Raw genomic sequence first — 16,268 nt, forward strand, 5'->3', positions numbered from 1 at the left:
TATGAAACGGCTGACACTGCCCCTAATATTTCGTAAGTAGCATGAAACATTGGCTGGAATTTCAAATGATTTAAAAATTTGGGAAATCTCAAAGCAATCATGGCTCAAGGTTTGGCTGCATACACAGGAATTTGCAAAAAAAATCAGCTCTGTTAGCTATGATAGTTGTAAGGTTGTACAGGTTAAGCCACAATTACAGATGTTGTCCGGACAGTAATAACATGTGAAACAATAACAACGAGCAATCATAGGCTACCAAGTAAACTCACAAAGACAAATTTTAAATATTGTAATTTTTTATTCCAATAAATGCGCTTGAGAAATTAAAGAAAAGTAGAGAACATTACCACCGCCTTGAGATAGTGACACTACGAAAGTGCAAATTGGGCATATTCATGCCACGCACATTCAGACACATAGAAATATTGAGACCAAAATATGTTTTTATACATAATAAATAAGCTTACTTACGAGGTTCACCATCACATAAACAAAAATGGAAAAACTTGTTCACACAATCAATGATACAAGTGATTTTGGCAGACTCAAAAGTAAAAAGTGGTTGCAAGAATGCAAACGACAGTTTAATAAAAAGTAATGCATAGTTGAAATTGACACACAGCTGTATCGTAGCAAATCCGTTATCAGAATAACAAACATGGCCCACAACGCTATTACCAACAGAATGTAATGAAAAAACTGGTCGGTATTTTGGCAATAATATGCCTAAGCACCAAAAACAATTTGTTTAGTGAAATTTTTGTAATCAAATTGTAATGACTGTCAATGTACGAGAACAATTTAGTAAAGAAGCAGACACACCTTCCGTTCCCTATATACACCTTACTTCTTGCCCCAAGCTCCTGGAAATCTACTACCATTTGCTGCCGGTGCTGCTGATGAACCAATACTTGGGAAATCTACATTGCTGCTTGGGTCCCACGGCGCTCCCGAAACTACAAATCCTTTCTGTGGACCAGGCTTCTTCGTTTTCTCTTCTTGTCTGGATGGCTTCACAAACTGATTCATCTCCTCCCGTTCATTAATATCCTGCATCTGTCACCAAATATTTGCAATTATCAGTATGAAAAGGCCACCTAAGAATCCCATTGGAACATGTACAGGTAAAACAAGCGGTATGTATCCATGACACGGTTAATTCGCAAGCTTGCGTCATCTGCACGATGGACTCTGCAAAAACCCTCAAGTCAAATTAGTTTTCTCACAAATTTTCCATCAAATGTTTTACGGAAGATGGAAACCGCAATTGTGAATGATGCAAGAGGGAATGCCGCGCACTCTATTCCATTCTTAACATTTTCTACACTTAAGTCATTCCTATTTTTAAAAACCGAGCTTCTAAGCGAGATAAGAATGCGCCGCTATGACGTCTGGTGTAAACCTCTTCATTTTTTAATAAAGCCTGCGTTTATCCACAATATGCGGTGGACAGCGCAGTCAGTGGAAAGTGCAACATGCTAAACAACATAAAAACCTGAACACTAACTTTTCACCTCTTTGTTTACAGCTTGGCAACATATTTTTCAGTAAATCACAACAGATAAGATCTTACGGTAAACATAAATAAGACAGTATCTCATGAGAATAGCTACTACCTTAAATTAAAAACTAGCCGCTAGGCAGAGTTAGTGAACATAGCTGAGTTCCAAACTCTTAAAATCATCGCCGGGGCTTTGAGTGAAGCCCATTGCTAATGTATCACACTTCTTTACAAAACTATTCAAGACTGTCACAAGTCATTCGGAATTTGGCACGGCATCGTCATCGCAAAAATCTCTTTTGCAGTTCTTCACGTTGAAAAAACTCATAACTCATAAGTTGTTAGTTCACAAAAGGCCTCCAAATCAATGAATATTCATGAAAACCTCTGGATGCAGCCAGAAATTTAAAGCTTAGCATGATCGACATAAACTTCCCAGTTAAATAGAGACCCATTCACGCGGTATAAGCGCGTAAAGGTTTTACTCTATTGCTAGCCGCATTCACAGATTAATTTGTTCGCAAATGTCTTTATCCGCGAATAAATTAGTCCGTGAATATGCATGAAAAGACAATTCTCGGGAAATTTAACTCCGCGAATAATGTCATCCTGTAGGTATAAGATTGTCTGCCCTATTATCATCACTGCACTATGTAGATGAACAAGGTGTATACATACTTATATATATATACTGTATATATATATACGTGTGTGTGTGAACTTACATATTCTTCCTCAAGGTTTAGCAGCTCATCCTGGCAGTCGTAGCAATCATCCTCAGCACCTGTGATTTCCACCAAATTTTTATTGTCATCCGATGATCTCGGGAAGCGCACATCCACCTTAAACTGCTCCATGAGTTTGCGAATGGCAGATCCGCGGGAGCCAATAATGCGGTTGTGGCAGCGATGGTCAATATCAATGCATAAAGTTGTCAGCGACTCCTACAAGATATCACAAGTAGAAAAGTAATTTCAGACTGTTTAAACTTTACTACACAGCAAGTAGACTAGTTGCAGAGTAAAACGCATCTTTAAACAGATAAAATCGATCAACAAGGATAAATCTTGAAAGAGTGTGGATATCATTTCCTATCTAAGTCAATTACGAATGAGCCAATGAATTCCCAAATTTTTAAAGTGCTCACCAGATCTGATACGATTTTGAGAATAGCATCCTTGGCAGCATTAGCTGATGCCTCATATCCTGTAATGCTTATTTTCTCTGGCTCAGCAGCGTCCCTGTTGGGCATCTGAATATTTACATCCTGGTAGTCATTCCTGAGCTTCTTTATGACAGCTCCTCCTCGCCCAATGATCTTAGGGTGGTACTTGGCATCAACCATCACGTCCAGAGTGAAACTCCTAAGCATCTGTAAAACAATGTTTGCAGCAAATACAACAGCCTGCAAATACTTGTCACATTTAAAGTAGAGTTTGCTCTACGCAGCGCAAATAATATTCCATGTTGAATAATTGATGAATGATAACAAATCTTCTAATGGGTCTGGGCATATTGTAAAGATTTAATGTCTCTCATACCTTATCCTCCTTCTCTTTCTCGAGCTCAACGACTCTGTCCTCCAAAGCTGCTAAGGCCTCATCAACCTTAGCCTCGATTCCAGACACCTTAACAGTATTACTCTCTTGCATTGATGGGGGTATTGATATGTTCACATCAAATTGGTCCATCATCTGCCGAATATCTTTGCCTAAAAGAAGCCCACCATCCGTTATCTGTTAGAACCCAATGAGCGGCAAAAAAAACCAGAAAAGACTCACAGTAGAATTTACATCTATTGAGACTGACTCAGAGTGAAAGCCAACCTTTTTGACCGATGATAAATCTGTGAAACTCGAAGGCGATGTCCATCTCCTTGGTGATGGGAACCAACGCCTGCAGAGCCTCACAAGCCCCCTCAACATCATCCTTTTTCCCGCTAACCATGATGATGTCTTGAGGAGCGGCACCTTCGGCAGCTGTCTCCTCTTCCCCCGCATCTTTTGCACCGACTCCATTTTCAGCCTATAGCAATTTCAGCAGCTAAACAACTCATCTCAAAGCACCATGTATTAAAATACGGAGGTTAAAATACAACTTACCAAACTGTAAAAGGCAATAAAAATGCAAACATAAATTTCAATATCAAAATTAAAAATTATGTTACACTCAGAGGCGCTGTATAATTATAGCCACAAACAGACGAGGATATTTTAGCCAACCTGTTCGGTTGTGGGCGATGTGGGCGCCTGCCTAGCTCTCTCAGGGAATTTGATGTTAACGTTGAACTGCTTCGTGATCTCTTGTACGTTAACACCTTTAGCCCCCATAATGCTCCTATGGTGTTTCTGAGGTATGACACACTCCACAGACACCTGTGCTTCCTGCAAGGTAAACCACACAACACTAAACACCTTTAGCCCCCATAATGCTCCTATGGTGTTCTGAGGTATGACACACTCCACAGACACCTGTGCTTTCTGCAAGGTAAACCCCACACAACATTAAACAACATTCAAGGGGTCAAGATTCTACACGTATCAGTCAAGGATTTCAAAAAACTGAAGCTAATTCAATATTACCAGATCGGCTACGATATCAAGAATCCTCTGTTTCGCTCCGGCAACACAGTCTTTGGCACCACTCAGCTTCACGGTCTCACTTGATGAACCATTGCGAGGCAGACTCACGCTCACTCCACCATAGTCGGCAGCTATCTGAGTCAGTAGCTCACCACGCCTCATCACAAAGTTCTTGTGCCACTTGACAGGAACATCCACGGTATCCTCCACTATCTTTTCCTGCAAGGAGACATTTAGTATTATTAATTATGATAGTTGACAAAAACAAGCACCGAATTTTCACTGCTTCAACATACACTGTTTCCATGCTTCAAATGGGTTTTGAAGTCGCTTCCACTCCGCATCATAGAAACAGTAAAATCTCAACGCATTCGACTCTATTTTACTAAATTGGTGCGACGGCATTCGTTGTGAGTGTACTTACACATAAACGAAACGGAAAGAAATGAGACACTCTCTGTTAATAGATTTGAACGAATAAAGGCTCTTCCGAGTGGAAGTAAAAAAATTTCAGCACACTTCCACTTGCAACCACGCGGGTTTCTGCTATGAAAATGTTCTACTGCTACTCACTATTGTTTCTGCTTGACTTTGTGCCTTTATATTAACGCGTCAAGGATGGGTTGCTTGTACGAGGATGACAAAACATTTTTTTGACTAAACAGATTTTAGAACAACTAGTTGACTACGCATAAATTAAAAAGGAACTGTGACACAAAAGGAGTCTATTCGAACAAGTTTTGTTTGAGGGATATCACGAATCTTAGAAAGATCTATAGCGCAGCTCTAAATCATTGAAATGGGGTAGGGTGGGAGTCGATGGGCAGCGGGCAACTCCAAACTTACTCAAATCATGGAAACACAGCGTCATGTTTCACGTATTGCAGCCACTCACCAGTTCTTTTATTTGGTCCATAAGTTGAGCTTTTGCTTTTTCCACATTTTCTTGCTTTCCCACAATCACGATAAGGTCAGGTTGGTCATCGGCAGCTGCTGGGAAGATAACTCTCGCTCCATAAGTGTCTCTAACCTAATAACAGACCAGGTAAATCAGTATCTATCAACAACAGTGCAGGGAATCTGACAACACTGATTTCAAAAGGATGTAGCACCTGTCCTCACCTTTCGAATATTGACACCGTGTCGTCCAATGAGAAACTTATGAAACTCTGGCTTGGCTCTAAGTTCAGCGGTGTAGTTGTTGATCTTACGATCTTCCACCAGCTCCAACAACTGCCTTTTAGCATTTTCAACATCATCTTTTGGACCCCGTATAACCACCTGGGATTATGGATGATAAACCGCTATACAGAAAAACTAGACAGAAGTAGATGACTAGTTCTCTGACTGATGCGGACAACAAATACATCACTGCTAAAAATAAAGCTGTACACATGAGATTTAGTGTGAACGCTTACCCTGTCACTTGCAACATTCTCCGCGGGAAATCGAATGAGCACCCCTCCGCACTCCTCCATAATAGATTTGATGAACTTGCCTTTCACCCCAATGACAGCATTATGAAGCTTGTGCGGGATAGTCACAAACTCTTCGGCAATGTTCGCCTACGATTTAAAATCAGTTTATTACAAGAAAGCGCAGACGAGTCTAGGAATCAACTTGTTCGGAAAAGATTGTTGCAAAGGTTTTGAAACAAACAGACTGTTGCCACGGTTTAAAAAATGAGAATGGATGAAAACGCGTATTATTACCAATTCCTTCTGGATTTGCTCAATCATGGCAACAGCCTTGGCAACATTTTCCTTGCGACCAGTCACAGTGATCATGTCCGAGTTGGACATCTGATTGGGCAGGTCTATTTTCGTGTCTGTCTCATCTCTGATCTTTTTTATCGTTGCACCTCCCTTACCAATGATGTTTTTGTGGAAGTCCTTGAATATCTTCACCTCACCCACATGGTTGTTGAGCAACTGATAAGGAAAAAGAAGGAACAGTTATAATCACGATTTCACGTCATCAAAATCATAGATCAATAAACAAAAATGAGAAACCTACCATTTCCTTAGAAAGTTTCGAAAGGTACTGAAAGCACTCATCCACATCATTCTTCGGTCCACGGAGTGTCACGATGTCGCTCTTGGTTCCTGAATCTGGGAAGGAAATCTGCACCTGGTTGAATCGCTCTCGCACTTCCCTTATTGACTCTCCTCGCTGTCCAATGAGCTGCTTATGGAAGCGCTGCTCTATCAGTATGTCTCGTGACTTTTCATTGTCCTGCAAAGAAATAATGCTCGTTCAATACATTAGGTGAGTGATATAAACAAACCCAATACTGGATGGTTGAAATCAAAGGTTTACAATGACATGACGATGATAAAAATGGCTGTACAGGCGTAAACTGCACCTTAACCGTACAGATGCGCTCCTACAACGTAAATAATCCGTTCCAGGAACGTTTACGATATAGGGATTTTACGTTATAAGAACAGTAAAATACATGTAAATTGCTTATTCCGCTCCAAGATATTTTTAAACTCACCCTTTGGGCTTACAAAAAGAAAACTTGACTTAACTTTTTTAATTTGTAGGCTGTACCATAACTGCAGCATTATTTGTTTGCATCGACAACTTTTTTCCTTTTTATGATCAATTTCACTGGTTTTATAGACCACGTGTGCGGTAAATCTACAATAAGTTGATGGAGAACGCACATCTTTGACGTTTATTTACAAAGATTTTATTTTTAGCAAAGTGTACTCTGCAAAGCAAAACTATTAACAAATATTTTGTATATTTACAAAAAGCAGTACAATCTGTTCTTCGTCTATCTGCAACCAGGGGTCAAGGTTAGAATAAAAGAGAAATTTCGACGGTACTCCATTTCGTGACATTCGGATTGGTGGACCGACGCTGTAACACCTGCACCAATCGATCTCCTTTGTATTTATGAACAATGTGCAGCTACCCTATTCTCTGTTTTGTCGAAGCATCTGGCGATCTATCACGATGAACTAGATGGTTGCGAAAGTTGTATATACAGTGTATATAATAAGTATAACGCTATACGCACGTCAGTTTTTCTTTTGCAGGTGGGGCGAGATAAATTAATGTTCAAATTGAATTTGAGATCTCGCCTGACTTGGCACTTTACGTTATATGGAATTTTTTACGTAGTAGGAAGCAAAAACTTCGCATAAATTCTTTTGTTATCTGGAACTTACGTTATAAAAGGTATACGTTATAGGACCATCTACTGTAAATGTTTGACATGTTAAATAACAACCAGATTAGCTTACCATTTTCTTAGCCATTTCCAAGAGTTCAGCCTTGACCTTCTTAACACCAGCCGGATCTCCTTCAATCCTGATAATATCACTGGGCTCGTCCTCACCGGGGATTCTTATGTTGGTGTTAGTTTCCTGCATGAGTCTCTGTCGATTGCTGCCAGCCTTACCAATGATATTCCGATAGTACTATAGAAGACAAATAGACAAGGTCAGTGATAGTAATATAACAAATAGTACCACTAACCAGATGGAAAGATAGAGCAGATTATGATTACCAGGTAACCAAATCTGATAATTTTGTTAGCAATTCATTCAACCCAAAAGGAATCCAAACATTGCCTTATAACAAAAGGCTGTACATGCATGATGGAATCTGTGCAAGACACCAGAAATAAGTTGAAAATGGAGGAACATCCGCGCGGTACCACACCGTGCAGCTAGTCTCGACTAGTGCAGAGGCAGTCAATTACCAAGGCATTTACGTAAGCGAGTCGACAACTCCTTGTCTTGAAATGAAACGGCACTTCCTTGTCAACAGACTGCTTTCCTGTGCTACTCCAAGCATAAATGATGCAAGTCAATCAAAAACTGGTGTCAGGATAACTGCTGATACCTGACAAGTTTACTGACCTTTTTGTTGATGGTAATCTCTGCAAAGTCCATAGTTCTCTTCAGTTCAGCAACCATCTTTTCCAACTCATTTTGCGCAACAGTCACTTCCTCCGGAGGCCCCTCAAGAGAGATCTTGTCCACCCCATCAGCAAACTCGATATGCACCTTTGGCACTTCTGACATCAACTGCAAGAGACATAGTCAAATGAGCTGCTCCAAAAGGAAACAAACAATTCCCAATATAACACAGCTGAGGACTACTGCACTACACACATGACACAGCTCTTTTACTAGCAACAGCGAAATAATCAGTCCAAATACCTTCTTAATATTGGCACCCTGCTTGCCGATGATGAAACGATGGAGCCACGAAGGAGCATCTACATCAAAAGAGACGATGCTGTTAGCCTTCTGATAAACAGCGCTAAGGGCAGCACCAAGCATGGTTGGCTCTCCTCTCAACGTAACTGTACACGAGTCGGAGTCGAGTGGTGGTACTTCAACACTAGTCTGGTACGCACCGAGGATCTCATGCAGCCCCTGGCCCCTCGGGCCAACCACATACTTATGCTGTTTCTTGTTTACCTCAACGGACACCTGCAATAACATGTCATAGCTAAAGTCATAGCTGAAAAGAAAATCACGATTGGAACTAGTCAGCTAGTAGCCCGCTTAACTATCGGTCTTCAGACTATCCGACAATTTTGACCATTTAATCATACAATTCTAGCCATAAATGTATATTGAGACTGGAAGATAGAATATATGCGCGACACGTTCAACTAGTAATTTGTTAAACCAAAAAACTTGCCCAATTCATATTGAACGAGCTACTCTTCAAGCATATCTTTCTATAGTGAACATTGTATGTTTAAAATCGATGCTATATCAGCTATACTATACAGCTATACTGCAATACGCTCCATCATGCGAGATTTTAACTCACATGTACACATGTATTATACTTAATCAGAGAGAAAAGGGGAGGGAACATTAAAACAATTTGAACATATACAAACCCCGGTAGTCTCCTATATTGAAAACTAGATTCACAAAGCAAACAACTATACTAATTTATTGTTTCTCAAAATCTGGATGAGTCAAGTTCATTCACAAGAATGATTCCAATCACAGGCTCTCGCTACTGCAACATTGCCCCTTACCCTTCTACGAGTTCAACAGGCAGCCATTTTAGACTAAGTTTCAAATACAGCAACATGGTAACCCACATATTTTAATTCTGGCAATATATATACTGATAAGTACTTATCTTGGCACAATAAAACTCTCAGTGGATAGACGATTACAGATAGACGATTACAACCAACATCTTAACTTCTAAAGTATTGATATCAACCTGATACCATCGCACTATTCAAAACATGAACTTTAAATAGCTGCGATAAAACCATCTGTAATTACTTTGGTAATGCGTACTGCATGAAACTACTTTGAAGATATTAGTTTAGTAAGAGAAGACAGAGCAAACACAACAATCATATATCTACAAACGGTAAACTTACCGTCTGACACTTTTGTCTCTTGTCATTGTAAATGCGGTTGATCTCATCTACAGCCTTTTTTACACCCTCCTTCTCACCGGCAACGGTCAGCTCGTCTTTCATCACACTCGGAGGAGGAATGTTAATACGGGCCCCCGTAGTCTCTTGTAACTGCTTCATCAGACTGTTGCTGGCGCCGGCAATAAATGGATGATAAATCTTGGGAATGCTCAGCCGTTCAAAAGCCAACTTGGCCTAAAAAGAGAACTCGAGGTGAAGACAGTGTGATTAAAACTTGTAAAACAAAATAATTTTAGGTTGAATGAAGCGAATAATAAGGAATTAGCTGAGGACACAAGATAAGCTGGATGAGAAGGTTCACTGGAGGTTAAGGTGAACGACCCGCTAATGTCCAGCTTAGTGACTACACTGACAAGACCATGTTTATGCGCAGAGTAGAACTTTGTAATTTCCAAACCTCACCAGACAATTAGATATTTTAAATAAACGATTCGCGATATATCGTGATATTATTCTCATGTAAAAATACTCTTTAACTTTTTGTTAATGGTTTTTGTGGATTTCAATTTGAAGAGAAACTGTTTTGTGTATAAAACAATTGAAACATCTCATGAACGTGTGCATGGAAGGCCACGCACACGTTTAGTGCATTTTAGTTCTAGTATCGCTCTCTGAAAATTGTCAGGTGTGAAATAAATTGCGATTGCCCGATTATATCGTTTATACGATTGGCAATAGCTCTTTCAATAGTGGCGATAGCTCTTTCAATTGTCACGATTTTCAAATCCTCACCTTAAAAACCAACACCAAACAATTAAATCGGCATATCGCGAAGCTCTCGTGCAGAATACCTATACACCAACCTGCTCATCAGAAATAAGCTGGATTTCATGCATGGCTCTGTCCAAACCCTCTTTGTTGCCAGTTATCCTGATCTGTTCACTCGAATCCTCTTGCCTCGGAATGAGAATCTTAGTAGCCGTTTCCAACTCCAGATCTGCCAATTTTTTACCTTTGGCACCGAGGATGTAACGGTAGTGTTCCTTTGGTATGTTCATGGTCACTTGGGCCTAGAGAACATTGTGTTGAGAATGCTGTGTCAAGAGGTTATTCAAGTCAATCATTGCAAATGTAGGTTCAGATGTAGGCAACACATCTTTCAAAGGCATAGTAACTATAGCACTGAGAACGCATAGATTGATACGCTAAAAATAGATGACAATATAGCATGCCATACAGTAAAACAACTGAAGGGTTCATCTGAAATGATACACCAAAGACATCACCGACAACTTAGGAGAATTTTTGAGGGATTTCAAAGGACCGAATGCGCTAAGAATTAACTCGTCTAATTTACCGGTCGTTGAGTTATTCACAGAGAATGAAAGAAAATTTTTTTATAAGATGAATCCTCATAAAATGTATAGCAGTGATTACCGGACGCGTGCCAGACCACGTTTGAATCAAAACTAAAATGTCATTCGGTGCGTTTATGAACATCAAGGTGATAACTTTAGCACTCATGCAAAGTCGTATGAAGGTTGGCAACATAATTTTGATATATGTAATATTTTCTTCAGTTATTTTTTTAAAGCTATTAAAAAGTCATTTACGAAATAGCTAATGCAGATCCATACTATGACATGAACCATGTTTCATCGCAATTAACAAATATTTTACTTATCGCTTCCAGAAAAGGTAAAAATGCTGTAAACACTAACAAATGTTTACAATTATCAAACTAATCAAATTATATATTGAATTTGGAAAGATTTAGATGTCATACATTGAGTTTAGGCTGAAAGAACAAATGATAACCGGTTATTAACAAAATTAGGCAAATCTTCAAATTTGATAAATTCCATAAACTTCAGAGGCCGGACAGTTCAGCATTCCTTTACTTCAGCCATTGAAAAAAAAACGGTTGAGCCACCAACCTGAGTTTGAAGTCGATTTATGACATCACGCTTAGCCTTCATGACTGCATCAGCTTTGCCTGTCAACACAACGGTAAGGGATTGATCGCGGGCCAGGGTTGTCTCAACATCAACACCGTGCTGCTTAGAGACCTGCTGGCAAGCCTGAGACTGAGCAGTCCTGTCAGAACTAAAGGGTTGATCAAGGTTCTTATAACGTCGCTCCTCCAGTGGCACGTAGAACACCTAATAAAGATAGCACAACTCTTAATAAAACTTAATAAAACGAAGACTTGACCAACAATCTTTTCTGCAACTTTTCTGTGCAGCTAATCAGTAACGGTTGATAAAATCGTATACTTTGAAAATATAAAATCACTGAATATCGGTTAAAAACAAATGCAAACTTTCCAAAATGGTGTAGAAGCATTTAACACAGGTTATACTCGTGTCTCATAAAAACCAACTTGTCAATGCCTCCCAAACAAACTTACAGTTCCCAACACAAGTTTTCGGCACTGTTGAATTTTTTAAATACAGCGGATCACGCCATTCGACATAAATTCGTTCCAGTGTTGGCTTCGTAGGGTGAAAATGTTGTGTAGGAGGGTGTAGAAACCCATAGTAACTATTTAATGCAAACACTATTGGTAAAAACATCCAAATTTTACATACATGTACATTTTGTACATATTAACGTCTGCAGCACACCGACCGCCAAATGTGAATTTTGAGACATTTTTGTTGATATCGTATAGTGAAAAATGCCATAACCAGAGGACAGAAAAACATCGTGTTCCACAGCATAAGGCAAAAAATCTGTAAAACAAGGGATGACGTAACCCATGGGAGCGTTGCAGTTTACAATATCCTTATAAAGGAGCAAGTTGAAAATTTTTATTCATTCATTTTTTGAATTCATATTATTTTTATAGTTGCGGGAATGAGCCATAAGCTTAATTTTCAAGCTACAGTGCAACCTCGGTTCTCGAACACATCGCTTCTCGACCAGCTCGGTTTTCAACCAAAAAACTTGAGATTTGTTTGTCTCGGATTTCGACCATAAATTCGGTTCTTGACCAAACCGGAACATGCGCATTTGAATTAAACATTCGCAACAGTTCCGGAAACAGCATGTTTATACGTTTAACGTAGATAGGAGCCACTTTCGGAAGGTTCTAAAAAAGGGAGAAGTTTCACGACATTAATTCTTTACAAAAAGAAGCCATCTGGGAGGACGTCGCCTTTACCGAAGAGATTTTCTAGGGACACAACTCCTCCAGTCGAATTACTCTAAATTGTTTTGGAGGAGGATTCATCTTCAAAGATTGAAGTAAACCGGCCATTGATGTTTCTATTTTCTTCTTTCACACGATTTTTGATGTAACTGATCTGTTGCATTTTTTTGCTGTTTTATTATCAATTTCTGCGATTTTTTGTATTGTATCGTAACCTTTAATGTTTTTGATGTCCTAAGAGCAAACATATAAAGTGTTTACTTTTTGTTTTCTTTTTTAACCCTCATAGATAAAAAATCTTTTGTTAAAGTTAAACACGATCTACATCTACCTGTTTTTATTTATAGTATAAAGTACAGTTTATGGTGTAAAATGTTAAAAAATAAATTACCGAGGTTGTTAAATCGACTTGGAACGGATTAAAACTTATACATATTAATTCTAATGAGAAAACCTGTTTCAGATCTCGAACAACTCGGTTTTCGACCAACCTTCTGGAACAGATTGTGTTCGAGAACCGAGGTTGCACTGTATATTAAAAATACGACACCGAACATTGTCATCCAGAATATTTCTACACATTTGGTTGGGACAACAATTTGGCAATAACATTCACAGCACTAACGGTTGTGTGTCACAACTCCCTGAGCGATTTTAAGACAAATGTTTAACAAGTCCCAGTTATTACTTGTATGAAAAATATTTCATGCAACAGAAATTCCAGAATTTCATTCAACCAAAAACCTGTTTAGCCATCTACTTACAATAGGACTTCTCTGCTATGATGATATCGATTGGCGCTGAATAAACAAGTTATGACACTTAAAATTAGAGCCAGTATTTAGCGCAGTGATATATAGCATTTATTCTTTCAAACAAATCGGTGTTTAGTAAATATTATTAAAGTGTAATCTAGTAAATCTAATTAATCTGCAGTCGTGACGGCAGACAACAGTAACAAACATGCACTCATCTTCGGTAACAAATGGGTTAAGAAAATGGTTTAAATGCTAACTAGCAGTATTTTAAATTCTCTATTTACCAATATAATCATGATAATTCGCTATTCAGAAATTGTTTTAATGTTGGAACTAAAAACAGTACTAAAGACAAATAAACTCATAATGCAAAGCTGTGACACGAAACTGTAATTTTTCCGGCAAAACACAAACTTATGAATTATGATGTAAAAGCCGATGATTGGTCAAAAATGAGGAAAATCCCTTGTTTCACCATTCTTACACATTTTCCCGTCTAGTCACCATGTTGTCATTGTTGCCCAACCTCATAGATAATTATAAAGTGAGGTCGGAGCATACGATACAAACAACTGAAATAAACGTGTGTCACTTTTATATGTCCGGCATTTGCTTTTGAGAGGTAGTTATTGATCTACACCAATCGGCAAGAGCTTACACCTTGGGGAGTACAATAGCTAAAAAATTCTTCCTTTACACAATTAGGAAATATAAAAAATTGTCTGTACAAATTAGTGATTCTCAGAATTCAATTGTTTAAAACCTATTAACACTTCATCTGCTTTCATGAATAATTAAAAACTGCAGATCAATAATCTTTGTCAAAAAGTGACTGGTTTTAAATATAATTGTCTAGCATCATAACCGTTTATGTGAATATTCTGCAAATGTTGATAAAACCTGGTATTTGGTCAAAAGTACACAAAAACTCGATCTATTATGTTATCAGCTGCTATAAGTGCAATTAAAACTTGTGGGCCAGGTAACCTTTGATGTGAATATACATTCATATGTTATTAAAACATCCTAAAAACTAGAAATGTTAAGCTCTACCTGAGTCACGACAGAGCTTTTGATGTGAGGAGCAGCAGGACTGGGGTTGGCCCCAGGCTTCTTGCTTCTCGCAGGACCAGCCCGTCCATTAACTTGAGTGTTGACTGGGTTACCGCGAGAGGGCAGTGTAGGAAAGGCATCGCCGTACTGTTCCGAACCCTCCATTGTACCGTTATCTGATACTGAACTCATGGTCGGTTAACGTTTCCAAGTCGTACAGAACTGCAAACAGCCATTTTGTTACTAACGTAAGGCCACATAAGCATGGCTATTCTAGTTATTAGTAGGTTTAGCCTAAACTTTACAATAACTTTGCAATCGTAATGATTTTTCGGCTTAGATTAGCCCAAAAAATTTATGCTACTTACTTAACTGCGTCCGGAAATCCGTCCTAAGGTGATTTGATATGTTGTTTGGAAGCCACTGTGGTGATTCTTTCTGTAACAAATAAATAACCATGAAGTGTACAGCTAATCTCCATCTGACTTGTATGGTACCATATCTTATGACTGACAATTGCAACACAACTTAAGACTGTACTTACATATATCTTCACCTATTTAAAACGTTTTGCTTAAAATCTAGATACAATAAGTGCATTCTTTCTTGTTCAAACCTCAAAAGCTGCATCGATAAATAGTCTACGACTACGTTTACCTTAGAGCATATACGAGACAAAAAATGAAGCAGTTCTGCAAGATGAATTGAAACTTCTAACGTATATAACAGTGATAACATGAATTATCTGTCAATTTTTAACTTTTCGGGCAATCACACTAGCGGTAAAATAAAATAAACTGTGGCCATATTTGGGTAATCCTATGGTTAGAACTCTTACATGTAAGCTACCCTAAAACTGCACTCATACCAACAATTTATCAAAAAATGCGCATCCAACAAAACAAATAACCGTTATGTATAGAGCTATGTTGATGTCTATAAAAAAGTTCAAATGGATTCTTTTGGCTCGGCATTCAATGATATGAAGCGATATTCTTAACAATTCCTTCTAAGCTAATCGTCAACGTCATATATCAACAAAATATACAATATAAAACATTAGGCAACCAATTAGTCACAAGCATGATATGTAAATTGAACACTTTAGTTTTCAGTTAGGAAGAGTCATAAAGTAGTAAAATAGATGACCACTCACAAGAATCTTGTTGACGACTAATGTGCGTTAAATGTGTACGTTGAAACTTGTTAATCCGCCCAACGTGGCAAGCATTTCGACACGCCCATTAAAAAAATTATGTTTGATTTCTGACAACTAGTTAACAAAATAATGTAACAAAATAAACTTAAATTGTTTATTAATATAGTAAATATTAATATATTCTAAATATTATTTAGCAAACAAAGACATTTACCTAAATGTCATCATTTCAGGTAAAAGCTTTTTATGCGGAAGCTTATCCTTCACTTTTTTAGAACGTTTTAGATCAGTCTATGTACAAGGTACAATAGTTTAAAACTCTTAAAACGGCGAAAGTAAATAATTTCGGGTCGATAGCTAGCCTTTCGCATTTCAATCAAAACTAGCAATCGAAGGTATTTAGTCACCGAAGATAAGGTTCTATGGAACGATACAGAGCTAAAACTTCTCAAGGGCACACGAATCCAAAATTTTACAGCGAAAGACTGGAGAAGACAACTTTTACATAAATAGACCGCAACATACCTAATTCAGTGGCGAAAGTTTAGTTGAGTTTATAAGCCTTCGAAACAAACTCCATTTTGTTCGCAAATATTGAATGATAAATACAGTCTATTAGATATTTTGTTGTTGAGCTAATAAATATTTACAATATTCACTTCTTTTTTTACAACTGCC

General features: G+C 38.3%; 1 protein-coding gene across 1 annotated transcript; it reads right to left on the reverse strand.

Annotated features, from left to right (window-relative positions):
• Positions 1-278: 278 nt before the first annotated feature.
• LOC137405446 (vigilin-like) lies at positions 279-15,630 on the reverse strand. The gene is made up of 21 exons (XM_068091711.1): positions 15,588-15,630; positions 14,800-14,869; positions 14,432-14,653; positions 11,404-11,628; positions 10,330-10,536; positions 9,467-9,700; positions 8,265-8,540; positions 7,962-8,129; positions 7,341-7,517; positions 6,100-6,318; positions 5,796-6,014; positions 5,502-5,648; positions 5,206-5,364; positions 4,979-5,113; positions 4,084-4,302; positions 3,724-3,885; positions 3,328-3,526; positions 3,043-3,212; positions 2,649-2,873; positions 2,227-2,445; positions 279-1,056 (listed from the first exon to the last, which is right to left on the reverse strand). Exons 3-21 carry the CDS (start codon positions 14,621-14,623, stop codon positions 844-846), a joined length of 3,765 nt encoding a protein of 1,254 aa, XP_067947812.1. The 5' UTR covers positions 14,624-14,653; positions 14,800-14,869; positions 15,588-15,630; the 3' UTR covers positions 279-843.
• Positions 15,631-16,268: the final 638 nt, after the last annotated feature.

The sequence above is a fragment of the Watersipora subatra genome, chromosome 9 (assembly GCF_963576615.1).
Source record: "Watersipora subatra chromosome 9, tzWatSuba1.1, whole genome shotgun sequence".
NCBI lineage: Eukaryota > Metazoa > Bryozoa > Gymnolaemata > Cheilostomatida > Watersiporidae > Watersipora > Watersipora subatra.

Coding starts and splice junctions, on each gene's coding strand:
- LOC137405446 (XM_068091711.1), bottom strand. CDS start 14,623: ATGAGTTCAGTATCAGATAACGGTACAATGGAGGGTTCGGAACAGTAC. Junction 10,537..11,403: donor TAAATCGACTTCAAACTCAG/GTTGGTGGCTCA, acceptor AATGTTCTCTAG/GCCCAAGTGACCATGAACAT. Junction 6,319..7,340: donor TGGAAATGGCTAAGAAAATG/GTAAGCTAATCT, acceptor ATTTCTTTGCAG/GACAATGAAAAGTCACGAGA.